The 16,890-nt window shown below is 41.3% G+C and overlaps 2 protein-coding genes across 2 annotated transcripts; one reads left to right on the plus strand and one right to left on the minus strand.

The window, feature by feature from the left end:
• The first annotated feature begins 667 nt into the window (after positions 1–667).
• Positions 668–3,036, plus strand: LOC117386336 (claudin domain-containing protein 1-like). The gene is made up of 4 exons (XM_033983685.2): positions 668–1,041; positions 1,889–1,996; positions 2,095–2,232; positions 2,671–3,036. Exons 1-4 carry the CDS (start codon positions 753–755, stop codon positions 2,889–2,891), a joined length of 756 nt encoding a protein of 251 aa, XP_033839576.1. The 5' UTR covers positions 668–752; the 3' UTR covers positions 2,892–3,036.
• Positions 3,037–6,246: 3,210 nt separating this feature from the next.
• On the minus strand, positions 6,247–16,723 carry LOC117386110 (N-acyl-aromatic-L-amino acid amidohydrolase (carboxylate-forming) B-like). The gene is made up of 8 exons (XM_055228926.1): positions 16,701–16,723; positions 16,553–16,621; positions 14,691–14,926; positions 12,213–12,408; positions 11,190–11,283; positions 9,874–9,981; positions 9,107–9,219; positions 6,247–6,487 (listed from the first exon to the last, which is right to left on the minus strand). The coding sequence occupies exons 3-8, from the start codon at positions 14,924–14,926 to the stop codon at positions 6,281–6,283; spliced, it is 954 nt and encodes a 317-aa protein (XP_055084901.1). The 5' UTR covers positions 16,553–16,621; positions 16,701–16,723; the 3' UTR covers positions 6,247–6,280.
• Positions 16,724–16,890: the final 167 nt, after the last annotated feature.

Consider the following 16,890-nt stretch of genomic DNA (forward strand, 5'->3'; position numbering starts at 1 on the left):
CTCTTGCCCCCCCTCTGCCCCCCTCTTCCCCCCTCTGCCCCGCGCCTGCGCACTGAGCACATGTGGTCTAGTCTCACACTGGGTCAGACTCTGGACTCACGTGTTGTGTTTTTGTTGTAAGAATTCAGCTGAAATAAAGAGAGAAACGCGTTTCCTTTTGTTATTCATGACATTATTCATGTCCATGTTTTATTCACATGTGTGTTCATCATCTGTTTGTTCAGGAGCTGATGCCACAGGCTCTGCTCTTTTCTCCACACATTAGACTCTTTGATTTGTTTTTGAAAAAATGACACTGAAATGGCTTTTATGTTAAAGGAACCGGAAAAGGAAAAAGCAGGGATTAGTGTTCAGCTCGATGGAAGTGGCTAAAGGAAGCGTCCACAGAGCAGTTTAGAAACATAAAGAACAGACTAAACAGGACAGGGCGAACACAAACTGAAACAGTCACTTCTCCTTCGTGTTGTGCTGCTGCACAGACGAAGCGGCGCATCTGCTGAAGCTGAGCTTCATCTGTGGAAGTGGGACACGGGGACAGATGGTCCCGGAGCCGCGGGGCTTAAGCGCGCGCTGCAGGTCCGTGGAGGCTGTGGAGTGTTATTTGTGTCAGGTCCGAGTGTTTTTACCTGCGTGTCTGACCATGACAAAGCGACTGTGAGGATTTAGCCTTGGAAACACAGGCTCTGTTTAGCACAATACTGAGACTCGATTCCTGCTCTCGTTCAGTCCGTTAGACGGTGGATTGATGAATCATGGTTGACAACCGCTTCGCCACGGCCCTGGTGATCGCCTGTGTGCTCAGCCTCCTGGCCTCCGTGTACCTGTGCGTGGCCCTCGGGACGCAGCACTGGTACCTGTACAGCAGCCCCGCGGCGCGCGAGGCCAACGCGTCCGACCTGCGCGCGCTCTACGAAGAGTTTATGGACGGAGAGTTTGACGAGAAAACCTACAGTGACACTCTGTTCAGGCTCAACGGGACCGTGGGCCTGTGGTGGCGCTGCGTGTCCGTCCCGTCCAGCGCGCACTGGTTCAAGGATCCAGGTGAGACTGTCACACTCCAGGCACACTCAGGGCTCTACAGTAGGCCTACAGTGAGGCTAGGCCCTACTTCAAATAGAAGTAACCTCCAAAGAAGGAAAGACATTTCTCAAACTAAACTGTAAAAGAAAAGAAAACAAACATGAACAGGCTCCTCACAGGAGACAAAAGGACAAAACACTGACTCCCCAAACCCTCCACAAAATGATAAACACTCAGAGTCAACACAAAGCCTGTCCTACCAGAGGAACAAGAACGTGTAAGTAGGACACTGTGACACTACAGGACCCTACGGACTGGGCTCATTTACAGTCGCTCATGTAAATGTAGCCTACATAGGCCTACTTGAGAAGTCTAAATATAGGTTTAACTGTAGGCTCTCCTCTGTCTGCAGTAGGCCTCTCTGTAAAATCCTGTCTACAGTAGGCCTGCTTAGGTAGGCAGAGCTGACATGGAGGCCTGAGTTAACTTTGTTTTCTTGAACATTTTTTGTGAAGTAACAAATGAACTGTTTAAAGGTTCTCCATTCAAAACAGCAAGGTTCAAACCGTAAAACTATACTTCAGATGAGTTTATGCCACATGGGGAATATTACAGCCAAAGGAACAAGCAGGAGGAAGACGAGGATGAAGTAACAGTCAGGTTTGTGGAGATGCAAGCCCACTCACAGTAAAGAGTCAAGGACTTGTGTTTATCTTCACATATTCACAATAAAAACATGATTTAGATGTGTCATTTTACGTGGGATCTTGGACTCTGCGTCGTGCGTTATAAGCTGCATAGCACTTAGCTCCTCCTTGTTTAGTGCATATATGTGTTTGACATGTGTCCTTGACGTGATCTCTTTCAGATACCAAGTTTGTCCTGGAGTGCCGAAGCTTCACTCTGCCTCAGCAGTTTATACCCAAGTACAAAGAACCGGGCAATCACAACAGTGGAGAGGACCTGCTGCGCACCTGTGCGTCTCATCAGATCATGTGCCTCTTAAAGATACAGTCAAGTGTTTAACTGAGTGGCAGACATGTAACGTCTATGTAACGTATTGTGTTTGTGCAGATCTGTGGAGGTGCCAGTTCCTTCTACCTCTGGTGTCTTTGGGTCTGATCGTTTTAGCAGCGCTCATTGGGTTCTGTGCCTGTCTGTGCCGAAGCCTCACCCCAACCTTGGCCATAGGAGTGTTTCACTTAATTGCTGGTAAGACCAAAGCATTTAGCTTTGTTTTTGTTTATGAAGCAGATATGTGAGCAAAATGTGTTTTTATTTGTGGACTACTCTGAACAAGAAATAGAAATCTGCACTAAATCGATATTCAAATTCAAATGGAAAAGCCAAATATGATGAAACCTGATTTCCATATCATTTTGTTCGGAATAAGAAATTTATTCCTGCCAATGGGATAAACACATTTTTTCCTACTGACAAACTAGAAGAAATTCAATAAAACCACTGAGAAACACTTTGAAACAAGTCAAATCTAAGTTTGAGCAGTTTGTCGTAGTTTGGGATGGAAGTCTAAGACCTTTTCTGCATCATAGTGTTTTATTTTTTCTTTCTTCCGATTTGAACATTGACCTTTTATACTAATAATTATTATGATTTCCAGTCTAATCTCATATTCTTCTTGTTCCTCAGGTCTGTGCACTTTGGCCACAGTGTGCTGCTATCTGGCCGGAATGGATCTACTTCACCGAGTATCAATGCTTCCAGATAAGGTGGATGGCTCCTTGGGCTGGTCCCTGTATTTGGCCCTGATTTCCTCCCCTCTCCACATGATGTCTGCTGCTCTGCTGGTGTGGGCCGCACGAAGCCACAGTCAAAACTACTACCGCATGACGGCGTACAGGGTGGCATAGACTCACACGGCTTCCCTTCTGTTATTTAATGCCCCGCTTTCATACCAAGATGCAGTGGAAACAACGTCACGGCAGCGGGATGTGGGTTAATCTCTGTGTTGTGCCCCTTAATGGATTAAAGTGCACGTTGAGCACTCGGAACAACTATGCCACCATAATAAGTGTACTAAAGCATACGTCTGCATCAGTAAAGCCTTAATCATTTCATTACACGTCCAGTTTAGTTCGATTCGATGCTGTAGTTTATAGGAAAAGCACACAGCAGTCAGACATAAAGGTACGGCCACTGACGAGAGCCTGGGTTACAGTGTGGTATAAAACAAACAGCTCAAAAATGAAATGTTGGCGGTAGTAAGTATTTTGAGTAAAAGTTTGACTGGCACAACATCTTCTAAACCATGTATGTTGTTCCCAGTCAATCTTTTTTGCCGTTTCAGTCCAAACAAAGTCAGTTTACAGTTTCAAACACTAAGTAAAGACATTCAGAAATGACAAAAATGGTTAAAAGCCTTTATTACCACACGGAAAATTAGGATAAAAAGGCACTAATGCTGTTGGCCCTCATCCCCAAACTGAAGAGCACCAAAAGGATCATTTTTGCACAGTCCCTACACGTCCACGTCGTGCTCCTGCTTTCTGAAGTTTAGCTTCATTTACAGCTCGTCTAAAACTGAGCGTGTCTCTACATTCAGCCCTGTGATATTTGGTTGGTCAAACCCCGCTCCTCCTAACTCTCCCCTTTAGCCCTCCTCTCCTCCTCACTCTCCCCTTTAGCCCTCCTCTCCTCCTCACTCTCCCCTTTAGCCCTCCTCTCCTCCTCACTCTCCCCTTTAGCCCTCCTTTCCTCCTCACTCTCCCCTTTAGCCCTCCTCTCCTCCTCACTCTCCCCTTTAGCCCTCCTCTCCTCCTCACTCTTCCCTTTAGCCCTCCTCTCCTCCTCACTCTCCCCTTTAGCCCTCCTCTCCTCCTCACTCTTCCCTTTAGCCCTCCTCTCCTCCCAACTCTGACCTTTAGCCCTCCTCTCCTCCCAACTCTGACCTTTAGCCCTCCTCTCCTCCCAACTCTTCCCTTTAGCCCTCCTCTCCTCCTCACTCTGACCTTTAGCCCTCCTCTCCTCCTCACTCTGACCTTTAGCCCTCCAAATACCTCTCCTCCTCACTCTCCTCTTTAGCCCTTCTCCTCCTCACTCTCCTCTTTAGCCCTTCTCCTCCTCACTCTCCTCTTTAGCCCTTCTCCTCCTCACTCTCCTCTTTAGCCCTTCTCCTCCTCACTCTCCTCTTTAGCCCTTCTCCTCCTCACTCTCCTCTTTAGCCCTTCTCCTCCTCACTCTCCTCTTTAGCCCTTCTCCTCCTCACTCTCCTCTTTAGCCCTTCTCCTCCTCACTCTCCTCTTTAGCCCTTCTCCTCCTCACTCTCCTCTTTAGCCCTTCTCCTCCTCACTCTCCTCTTTAGCCCTTCTCCTCCTCACTCTCCTCTTTAACCCTTCTCCTCCTCACTCTCCTCACTCTCCCCTTTAACCCTCCAGATTCAGCAGCTCTTTAGTGTCGTAGCTCAGACTTTATTCAAACTGTTTTTCTTGTGGTTTGCGTCTGATCCAAACTGGTCCTACAGGAGGAAGCGGTGTTGGATCGGTGCCACTTTAAACATTCGAGTGTCACTTTTCCGTCTTTAGAACATTGTATTCTACTGTGAAATATGCAAAAAAAAGGGTCAAATTCACAAACGTTGAACCTGATGTTTACTGTCGCGCGACCAAACCAAAGCCCTCGCGCTGTACCGACACTGCGGACCTATTGACGAGAGATCAGCTTCCTGTTACGCGTGACGACATTGTATCGCTATGGCAACCGTCCTAATTTATCATCGATCCGAAACCCCGCGGTGAGAATAATCCTAGAATGTGATGACGAGCGCCAGGTTTTCTTATGTCATAAAGATAACGTCGAACCTGATTGTTTCTATTTTGGAATTAACCCAAAAAACTCTCAGTATTTTAACAAAAATCTGCATTTTAGCTTTTTATTTTAGCTGTTCTCCATCTGTTTTACAAATTGTTGGCTGGTAGAATGTTGTGACACTTGAAACCCAGTAATGGAGCTGAAATGTGAGCGCTCCACCCACGGCTCCAGAACAAAACTTCTCCTTCATTTTTGTCATAGACTTACCAAGAAAAAATCTTATCAAAAGTTTAAAATCTTACTCGGAGATCGGCAGCTACGCGGTAATTAACCCTATAACTTAAAATCTGTTCTGAAACCGTTAGTATTGAGCAGAATCTTGCATTTTAAACGTCATTTTCGCGCTTAAACCCACCGCGTTATGAGTCACAGTTAGCACGTAGCCGGTTAGCCTCCGCGATATCACTGAACTCTTAATATCTGAATTATGCCAAATGGTAAAATTAATAATAAATTTGCTTCCGGAACCTGAGCAGGCGTCACTAAGGAATTGAAATCAGTAGCTGGTGCGTATCCAAGCCCAACAATGTAATGTGTGTGTCACGGTTCGACGACTGAGCAGTTCACTTTGCAAAAAAAAACCCCAACAAAACAAAAAAAAACAATAAATAAATGCCTGTGTGAATGCTCGATGGAACCTGTATCGGCCACACCCGGCGCTCGCGTTTGTTTTGACAATCTGGAAAGGCGGAGTCAGATATTTATACCCGAAAAAAGGTCGTGTTGTGTAAGACGTCTTTTGTGAGATAATGGAGCTCTCCGCGGAATCTGGGAGTGTCTGATACGTCAATGATATCTGTGCGGTGTCGCTTTGTTTGTTTTTGTTATTGTTCTGTCTTTACTTTGTTTTTTATATTTACCTTAACTTTCGTAACGTTTTATATTCATTGAGTGGGCGTATGCTGGGTTTTTTTGTTGCTTATTTCGCTTTTGTCACTGTACTCTATGGGAATTGTGTTATCGACTGACTTTATTTATTTATTTATTTATTATTTCAAAAGATCAGTGTTCATGTTTTAGCAGGATTTAAAACAAACTGTCACGAATGTACTTCCAAGGCCATACTGCGAAACGCTTCCTTTGCACTTAAATCTTTCTTGACTACACCGTTTTGAGTATTCGTGTAGTTGCCGATCGTGAATTTCTATTTTTGACCCCCAGTGAAGTATATTTATATGAATGACCTCCAAATAGTACTCCATAGAATGTTATTTTAAATACTACGAATATGTATTTGAAGCCATCGTGTGTGACAATCCAACGCTTTTTTGTGAATGCTTGTGAATATATGAAAACAACAAGGATTAAAAATTTAAAAAATGCCATGAGACTTGTTCGCTTCGTGTTTACTAAAAATTTATTGCAATCTTTGGCTTTTCACCTTTGCGTCAGGTCGGTTCTGATGTTTTTTTTTTTGTTTGTTGGCGTCCCGTCAGCGGCTCTGGTCCCGATTCGCCCGGAGACTGGGGACATTTACTCGACTCTTTCTTGACAAAGAGAAAGCAATGCCCTTTTCATAGTAGGCACATTCGTTTATGAAGAAAGGATAGAGAGACTCGCTCCCGTTGTAAGTTATAGTTTCACCTGAGAAAGTCTGGAAAACGGGGTCCCCAGGATTCAGAAGGCAGAAGTCCTTATCCTTAAAGGCAAAAGGTATAATTAGTTACGTCATAGAAAATTATAGTGTTTTATCAAGGGTATTCAGGTCAGTTATTCAGGTCAGTTAATCAGGTCAGTTCAGGTTCGTTTATGTAGGACATTTAGCATTTTTAGCTAAAATGTAAAATGCCAGGGGGAAGACAGAGAGGATCGAACAGGGAGAGGGTAAAAAAAACCCCGACAAACCAACGTAACCAAACAGAACAAATCAAATCCACTATGTAATGATTACTGCAGATGCCACATGCAAACAGGATCTACCAGTTCTCTCTGACAAATGTTTTAATACAGTATAATAAAGGCTCCAACACCAAATCTCACTCAAAAGAAGAAGCAACAAAAGACTTCACTCTCAGTTTGATGTTTGTTCTTACTTCGATAAAAAAAAAAAAAAAAGACTTAAAACCTGCACTTTTGTTTGTTTTATTTCCTCCACATCTGTATGAACATCATGGATCGGCTTCCTTGTTACACATTTCCCCGCTCAAAAGATTCACTATTTTATTATCAATCGCTATGGCAACCGTCCCAATTCGTCCTCGATCCGAAATCCGCGGTTTCGATTGTCGCCCGTGACGTCTGACGCCCAGGAATTTGCGGTTTTCAGATTGTATAATGAGATAATTTCACAGTCCCAGATGAGGGTCAAGAGGTTTACTATTGATTAATTATATTTTGCCATGAAATATCATAAAAACAAACTCACAAATGTTGAACTTGATCGTTTATATTTCCGAATTAACCCGAGGACTCGCTGCGTTACGACAAAAAACAGCATTTCAGCGCTTTTTATTTTATAGAACAGTTGAAACTTTTGATCGTTGGCGAAGTGCATCAGCCTAAACCTGCACGTTTGTGTTTTTAAATACAACACGAACTGAATCTCGTGTGATATCGAGAACAATCTGTGCAGGAGCGTGACATTTGTCGGGTCATACATGTACTGCAAACCTGTTTAATGTCTAGATAAAACGCCGCCTTTGCTTGTACGAAATGCAAAGTATATAATGTGCTGGTGTTGTTCCCTACGTCTGTGTCACACCTTTTCACGGAGAATAAAAAATAGACTTCATACCGACACAGAACGAGACCTGGCAAAACGTCAAACAAGGATAAATGTTCTCCCATCATTAAACTGATTAAACAGCCACAGCGCAGCACGGGCTCTATTGGCTTTTCAGCGAGGAACTTTTTTTTCAAATCGCTATTAATAGAATTTGACGTTTGAAGATGCTCCCGTGCTACGTCAGAAGCTCTTACCACAGCCTGAAAGTGTTTAAATCATTATGCAAGTAGTAAATAGTAAATAAATACAAGAAATTTAACCAGAAAGTAAGAAATTATCAAGCTAATATCATCTCTGGGTTTGATACTTCCTTAACTTTCAAATACAATCGTCACGCTGAATATGATTATAATTATAGTGTACGTTTGAGTTATGAAAACCCTGTTGACCCTGTTGGACTGTGGACTTACAGAGATCACAAATATTTAATAATAATAGTCCTGGAACCAGATAGAAATGTGTTATTCTATTAGATTAAAGGTATTTAAAGTTTATGTTTAAGCCGGTCCTGATAACACATCTTGAAATTTGATGTATCGCTGAAGTAAACACAGACAATATTGGAATTTAAACCATAAAAACTGTTCTAAATCTACAATATTATTAAAAAAATCATGAGTTGCGATGTGTAAACAGCAGAATGAAACACTTGAGTTGTTAGTTTGAGTCTGTAACGAGTCAGACGAGTTATTTATTCAAACTTTTACGGATTAAATTTGATCATAGAGTCAGAAAATAATCAAAAATGTCCTAGTAGTGCAAAGAAAAAGTGCACACAATAAATATTGACCCCAAAAACAGTTCTAGTTCGTACTTATGTTGCTGTTAGGATTGTAAAAAGTACTATAATAATTAAAACCGAAACATGAAGCAGAATTATTCACAAAAAAATCTTCTAAATATTGTTGCGTTGTGTAAATGAACTTTCAAGTCATTAGTTTGTGTCATTTTAACAATAATTCAAACTTCTACAGCTCAGACCTTATATTGTAGAAAAAAATAAATAAATAAAAAATATTCCTCTACAACAAAGAAAAAGTCTCCAGGATAAATACTGACCATAAAAATTTAAAAATAGCTAACAGACGGTAAGATAATTTAGTCATTATTTTGACACGCCTTGTGACAGTCTAATTTATTTTATTTATGTAGAACAAAGAAAATACAACTTAAGCTGCCTGAGAGCACACACACGCATACACGCACACACACACACACACACACACACACACACACACACACACACTCTGGTTGTCCCTGTGTTTTGTCTCCAAAACACAGGGACACCTTTACCATAATAACAACGCACCAATCTAAACCCAATCTAACCCTTATTTAAATATACTCATAATACATGTTTACGTTTCCTCGAAGTTTTTGAGAAACACCAAAATAAACACAGCGTTTACAGTAAGCGCTGTGCTCGTTTGGTGACTAACTGGAGAATAAACGTCAAAATGCTCTTGTGTTTATTTGTATTGTTGCTGTGGGTTTAAAGGATTATTTGAAATCCTTTATATGTGTGTTCCTCACCTGAAGTAGTGGATGAATGGCTGCTACTATATCATGAGTACTGCAGTCGCGCGGGTAATCCACGTGTTTTACCAGAGTGAACACATCCACAGGTCCGCCTTCAAAAACTGTTCCTGAAGCAGACAAGAAAAGAAAAAGTTAGAAGCTAGAAATTAGAATATTTATTTCAAACCTGCACATATACTTCACAAGCCCCGGGGCCTAAAAATGGCCGCCCATTGAGTTGTCCGCCGTGTGTCAATGATGCATGTCGAGAGTTTAGCCTTTAGCAGCTACGTGCCCAAGCTAACGATTAAAAAGCGTTTTTAAGACCACAGAGGGATTTCAAGCTGAGAAAAAGTTTATTATTATAAAAAAAGGTAAAAATGGACATAAAATTCAACCTTCGTGAAAGCTGTAGGTGCCCTGTCAGTCCCTGTCAGTCCCTGTCAGTCCTTTGTTTGTCCCTGTCAGTCCCTGTCAGTCCTTTGTTTGTCCCTGTCAGTCCCTGTCAGTCCCTGTCAGTCCAGTATGAGCAGTTTGTGTTTACATTGCTCTGTTGAAAATCCTTTCTGGTCAGGAGGGATTTGTCATTGTAGTACCAGTGAGTGGCCACTAGGCAGCACTAAGCAGCAGGACCCTCCAAATATGATAATAGATCCATGATAATAGATCCATGATAATAGATCCATGATAACCGTACAGACACAGACACGTGGTTTGAAAAGGTCAAAGGTCAAAGCAGGAAATCAAACTTGTATAATGTTTCTATAATGCTTTTTACTTACCGCAGTTAAACAAACGGATCCAGTGCAGCACGAGCTCAAGGGCAGTTTTCATTGTTGTGTAGACGTTGGACCTCACTACACCATGAGGCTGAGGGCCGACTTCCATCGCTGTAAAAACACATCGAGGAAAAGTCACGAAACACCAGCGAACGAAACGGAAAATGGAAAAAAAGGCACTGAAAGAGACAAATGTGGGTCCAATATGACACAAAACTGACTCTGGTGAGGTTTAAGTCAGGTTTTAATGTCATTTCCTCCTCAAAAACAGACCTGGAGTTGTGTTTTGTTTCATTCACACATGTTTGAGTCACACTTTATTATTAGTCTGTAACATCTACAAAGATCAAAATGCGACGTTCCACCTTGTGATGTCATGAAGTGGTAGTTTTCAATTTAACAGCAACTTTTACCTTTAGTTCTGCAGAAGATTAGGAATGAGAGAGATGAAATGATCCACATGAGTCTGGAGAAGAAAGAGAGGAAAGAAAGTGATTGTCACTCTTATGAGAGAGGGAGAGAGAGAGAGAGAGAAGGAAAGATAGAGAAAGAAAGAGGGAGAGAGAAAGAGAGAGAGAAAGAAAAAGTGAGGGGGATAAAGAAAGAGAGAGGGGAAAAGAGAGGGAGAGAGAGAGAAGGAAAGATAGAGAAAGAAAGAGGGAGGGAGAAAGAGAAAGTGGGAGATAAAGAAAGAGGGGAAAAAGAGAGAGGAGAGAGAGTGAGCGAAAGAGAAAGGGAGAAAGAGAGGGAGAAAAAAATGAGGGAGAAAGAGAGAGAAAGATAGAGAGAGAGGAAGAGAAAGATAGACCTTTAGTTCAGTAGAGATTGGCAATTTCCGGGGCTGAAATGATCCAAATGATTCTATAAATGAAGGTGTGTGGAGTTTAAAAACACAGTGGAGCACTTCCTGTATCACCACATGATGACATCACAAGGTGGAACAGAGTGTTTTCAGTTTGAGAGAAGAACTCAGCCTAAATCTGCAGGTTTGTGTTAAACATGTGAGAATGAAACAAAAAAACAAAACACAACTCCAGGTCTGTGTGTGACGAGGAAATGAAATTAGAACAGATCAGAGAAGAGCGTAACATGGGCCTTTAAATAATCAATACTGTAGATCAAACACACACAAAAACTCATCTTTAATATCGTCTCTGCTCCACTGCTTTTCCAGTTAATGACAAAATAAGGACTTAACAGTAATCTGCATCACAAAAAGTCAACTTTGTCTGTTTTATACTAAGTCGACCTATTGTTTTTAGGTCGTATTTTGCAGTTGTATGAAGTATTTAAAAAAAAGAAAATAAAACAACACAAACCGAAACCATGTTTGCCAACTGAATCCAGAGAGTAAGCTTCATCATGGGACAGATCGAAATGAAGGTATCGCATTGGAATATCAGGAATACACAGCTGTAACAGAGACACAAGAGACATGAGACAAAAGAGTCAAAAGAGACACAAGAGTCAAAAAAGGTCACGGTCAACTCGTCTCAACACTGAGGTCATTAATTCTCTCTACAATTTTAAACTAACTACAAAGGCAAGTGATCAGTTATTAATTATACTTGTTCTACTCTACTCAGTGATTATAAAAGTTCACGTTGCATTTTGGTATTTCAGGCATCCTGTTGATTAAAGAGGCGTCTTTTTAAACGTCTCCTCCTTAAGAGAAGACACAGTGTGTTACATGGTTTTGTTTTTTTAATGATTATATATAATATATATAATAATAATGATGGGGAGACAGTGGCTCAGTGGTTAGAGTGTTGGTCCCAACCTGAAGGTCAGAGGATCGAGTCCCGCTCGGACCAAGTTCTGTCGTTGTGTCCTTAGGCAAGACACTTCTCCCACATTGCCTAGTATGAAAGTGGTGTGTGTGTGCGAATGATAGGTGGTGGTAATAATAAAAGAAATAAATAAATAATAAAAGAAAAGAAAAGAAAAAAAAAAAGAAAAATAGAAAAAGGGGGCGGGTTCAGATAACATATTCTATACTTGCATATTCACCTGTTTGTCAAAGTTCTCCAGAAACATCCCAAGTGAAAAGTGGTTTATTGAGACAAAATGGGATGCGCAAACTCAACGAAACTACAGAACAAAGTACGGAAAACAAGGAATGTGTGGAGACAGGGACAGTGCTGCAGAGAAAGAGAAGTGGGCCTCAAAGAACATCTGAGGTGCCCGTGTAGAGTGAAAATGAGGTGAAACACTTTAGAAACCACTGAGGACAATAGAACAAGTCTGATTAAAATGTCTCATCAATTTCCTTTGTAACACATTTTGAAACTGTAGAGACTTAATGGACACCCTGTATTTCTGCTCTTTCTGCTTTAACTTACCTGTAGATGTTTAAATATGTGCAAGGAGATCCAGTCTGAGTCTGAGCATGAGATAAAACACAGCCCCATGTTGGCCGTGGTGTTGTGGAGGTCACATATAAAGTCCACAGAGTCTGCGCTGCCTTTGGGGCCGAGCACGGCGTTGATTTCCCGGGACCTGATCACTTCATACGGAGCGCTGTCGGATAACGGAGCGCTGGAGGAAAAACAACAGAGAGAGTTAGTGTTTTAGTCAGTGGTGGGTGAAGGAATCAGGATTGTTACTTAAGTAAAAGTACAGATACAGAGGTAAAAAGTCTCTCAAATATTTGGGTATCACAATGACTAAAGACCTTTCAGATCTGTTTCAAATAAATTATGAACCGCTGTCATTAGCGATCAAAGAGGATTTGTACAGATGGAGTCTCATCCCTTTTTTAAGTTTGACCTCTAGAGTGAACTCCATCAAAATGTCCGTACTCCCTAAACTGCTACACTTGTTCAGAACACTCCCAGTGGAAGTACTGGACAATTATTTCAGAGAGTGGGACAAACAGATATCATGTTTTATCTGGGAAGGTAAGAAACCTAGGGTGCGGTACAGTACAATGCAATTAAGAGAAAAAGGAGGCATGGCCCTTCCCTGCTTTAGACATTATTATTATGCGTCTCAGGTGGTTCCGCTTCTCTATTGGTGCAATGAAGATTATAAAGCAAAATGGAAGGAAATGGAGTTTAAAATGATTAAAAAAAAGGCCTTTGTAGGTGATAAAAATCTATGGTTGAACTGTTGGATGATTTTAACTTTGAAGATCTGGCAAAAGGTGGTAAATTTAACTCAAATTCAGAAAATGAAAACTCTATTTAGATGGTGTGCTTATGACACAGAGTTTCCCCCAAACAGAAGCGATTGTGTTTTTAAATCTTGGATAGACAGGGGTTTGATCACCTACTTGTCAGACACAGAGAATGACTTTTACAGATACTTACAAATCAGACATTATTTTAACTCAAACTGCAGTATAACAAACTTTACTCAATCTGAAGAAGCTTTTTTAAAAATATTGAAATCGGCATATGGGCTATCTACCCAAAAAATGATTTCTAAAGTAAACAATGCACTTTATGTGACAAGTGTAATACGTTATATGTGAAACAGAAATGGGAAAAGGAGGCAACAATTAAAATGACTGAGGAGGATTGGGACAGCATCTGGTCATTCCAGTGGACATCGACGGCATCCCTGTCCTGGTCTTAGAACTCCAGCCCAGAGGAGCAGTCAGTTGACATCCTGGAGACAGTGTGGTTCTGAAGAGGGGAATCACTACCACATATTTTGGGCTTGCTCCAAATTAAAACTGTATTGGAGTGAGATCCATGCGCGGTTAAAAGTTTTTGGAGTGAACATGCCATTCAACTTTGAAACTTTGTACTTAGGTAGGGTTGCTCTTTTGGAACGGAGAAGTGATAAAAAGCTGTTGCAAACCCTCCTGGCAGCAAGTACAAAGAACATCACTAAAAAATGGCTAAATTCTGCTCCGCCTTCAGTGGATGGATGGATTGATATAGTAAATGAAATATTTAGGATGGAAAGGCTAACGTACACAATAAACATTCAAAGGAACACATTTTATTGTATTTGGAACAAGTGGATTAAGTATATCGCTCCAATTAGAACAGACTTTTTGTGACTTCTCCATTTTGGGTGAAGATTTATATTTTATGGTATAATGTATATAAATGTTTGACTACACTTTATTTTTCCATGTAAGCTCCCGGTTCTTGTAAATAGTTTTTGGGTTTTTTCTTTTGTTTTTTTCCTTTCTACTCCTTTAATATATTAAAACAGGATGGGACTAATTGACCATGGTATTTTTATTTTTATTTTGACAAGCACTTTTCTTAGGGGCTTTGATCAATAATGTTTCATACAATACTTGTACTGGGAAAATATAATAATATGTGCTCTTCCCGAAATAAAATATTCATTAAAAAAAAAAAAGTTTCTCAAGTAAAAGAAAAAAATCAACTCAAGTACCCTTTTAAAAATGTAAAGAGTAAAAAGTAAAAGTATTTCACACAAGTTTTGTTCATTTGTTATAGAGGAAGTGTGGACATATTGATTCAAAATGACACATATTTTGTTCAACAGCAACAACACAAATCAATTTCTTCATTTTTCTTATGAATTTTGCGTATTTATTTTAGTTTTACTCAAAGCCGAAGGTACTTTTTACTTTTCAGTCTAGTTCAAAAATGTAGTGGGAGTAGAAAGTAGAAACAGATACTGCTCTCAAATGTACTCAACTAAAAGTAAAAAGTATCCACTGCAAAATGTACTTAAGTAAAGTACAGATAAATAAAACATTTACTTGAGTACAGTACTTTATAGTTGTACTTGAATTGGGTTTTTTAAATGTAAAAGGTTGTGCTTCAAAAGTTTAATAATATTCTGAGTAAACGTTTGATTTTGGCTCGTCTGTAAAACCGTCGTCTTACTTCAGGGCGTCGTGTGAGAAGCAGCGATTCAGATCCACCTCTATGTATCTGAGGCACTGCTGCGCGGCTCTGGGGTTGGACAACACCAGGATGGGCTGCTCTTCATCGTCCGCCTCCCGTCTCCTCTTCATCAGCTCTTTGATTAAATAGACCCCCGACAGTTCGTTCCCGTGGGTCCCTCCGCACACGGCCACGCGGGACAGTTTGGGTAGACACGCCCCCTCCTGAGTGTCCATCTGAGGCAGAGGGAGGCACGAGTTTAACAGTGTGTTTACATTTACAAGTGAAACTGAGCGCCTTGAAGGTCACAAAGTAATGTTGAGTTGGTTTGGTTCTGCTGAAATCTGGTCCAGCTTTAGGTCCTGCTTTAGATCAGGGTTTAGTCCTGCTTCAGATCAGGGTTTAGTCCGGCTTTAGTCCGGCTTTAGTCCGGCTTTAGTCCGGCTTTAGTCCGGCTTTAGTCCGGCTTTAGTCCGGCTTTTAGTCCGGCTTTTAGTCCGGCTTTTAGTCCGGCTTTTAGTCCGGCTTTTAGTCCGGCTTTTAGTCCGGCTTTTAGTCCGGCTTTTAGTCCGGCTTTTAGTCCGGCTTTTAGTCCGGCTTTTAGTCCGGCTTTTAGTCCGGCTTTTAGTCCGGCTTTTAGTCCGGCTTTTAGTCCGGCTTTTAGTCCGGCTTTAGGTTCTACGTTAGTCCTAGTTTAGTCCTAGTTTAGTCCTGCTTTAGGTCCCGAGTTTAGTCCCGAGTTTAGTCCCGAGTTTAGTCCCGAGTTTAGTCCCGAGTTTAGTCCCGAGTTTAGTCCCGAGTTTAGTCCCGAGTTTAGTCCCGAGTTTAGTCCCGAGTTTAGTCCCGAGTTTAGTCCCGAGTTTCATCTGGGTTTAGTCTGGGTTTAGTCTGGGTTTAGTCTGGGTTTAGTCTGGGTTTAGTCCTGGGTTTAGTCCTGGGTTTAGTCCTGGGTTTAGTCCTGGGTTTAGTCCTGGGTTTAGTCCTGGGTTTAGTCCTGGGTTTAGTCCTGGGTTTAGTCCTGGGTTTAGTCCTGGGTTTAGTCCTGGGTTTAGTCCTGGGTTTAGTCCTGAGTTTAGTCCTGAGTTTAGTCCTGAGTTTAGTCCTGAGTTTAGTCCTGAGTTTAGTCCTGAGTTTAGTCCTGAGTTTAGTCCGAGTTTAGTCCGGGTTTAGTCCGGGTTTAGTCCGGGTTTAGTCCGGGTTTAGTCCGGGTTTAGTCCGGGTTTAGTCCGAGTTTAGTCCGAGTTTAGTCCGGGTTTAGTCCGGGTTTAGTCCGAGTTTGCTCCTGGATTAATCTCAGACCTGATGTTGTTTAAACATATACGACCAATCAAAAGTTTGGACACACCCTCTTTCAATGCTTTCTTTTTTAAATTTTTTTTTAAATTTTTACTACTTTCTACATTTTTATACACACAAAAGACATCAAATATATGACGTAAGATATATGGCATAACGCAGTAAAGAAAAAAGTTAAATAAATCCATCTATAAAAAATCCATACATCTTACTTCGTATATTTGATATCTTCTGTGTGTATAAAAAATGTAGAAAGTAGTAAAAATAAAGGAAAAAAAATGACTCAGAGGGTGTGTCCAAACTTTTTCATGTTGTCTTATTGTTGTGCAGTAAAAACATCCTGTCTCCTTGTTCTTGGCGCACACTTTGAGGGCCATGTTGAGCCCAATCAGGTCAATCAGGTCTCTGAGTCGACTTAGGTGAGTTTTTTGACACCAGATGAAACAGAACCTTTACGTTTGGATGTACACGACCTGGAACAACACTCGCCTACTTACAGAAACTCATTTGTAGAAGGATGTAGCCAACACTGCAACAATAAGCGGTTTATTGATCTGAAACCTTACCTCCGGCTCTTGGCTCGCTCTGCAGGTTTTTAACGCTGTCCAGATGTTTCACTGGGAATATTAAAGCCTCTAAAAGGAAAACATACATATTTACATTTGTAGAATCACAAAATTATTAGGAAAAAATGATAAAGTTGAGCAGATTTACCTCGTCTGCTGGATTTTCTTCCCGTGGTTTTAACTTCTACCGTATCAGCACTTCTTGTCTCCACCTCGGGACCCTCCAGTCCTCCACTGCACTGCGCTACACAGTGGTTTGCAGAAGAGGAAGGGAGTGTCCCAACTTCAAAAACGGACTCCCAGGTCAATCCCCCTCCCCTTCCCCTGCCCGCCCGGCC

The sequence above is a fragment of the Periophthalmus magnuspinnatus genome, chromosome 18 (assembly GCF_009829125.3).
Source record: "Periophthalmus magnuspinnatus isolate fPerMag1 chromosome 18, fPerMag1.2.pri, whole genome shotgun sequence".
Lineage (NCBI taxonomy): Eukaryota > Metazoa > Chordata > Actinopteri > Gobiiformes > Gobiidae > Periophthalmus > Periophthalmus magnuspinnatus.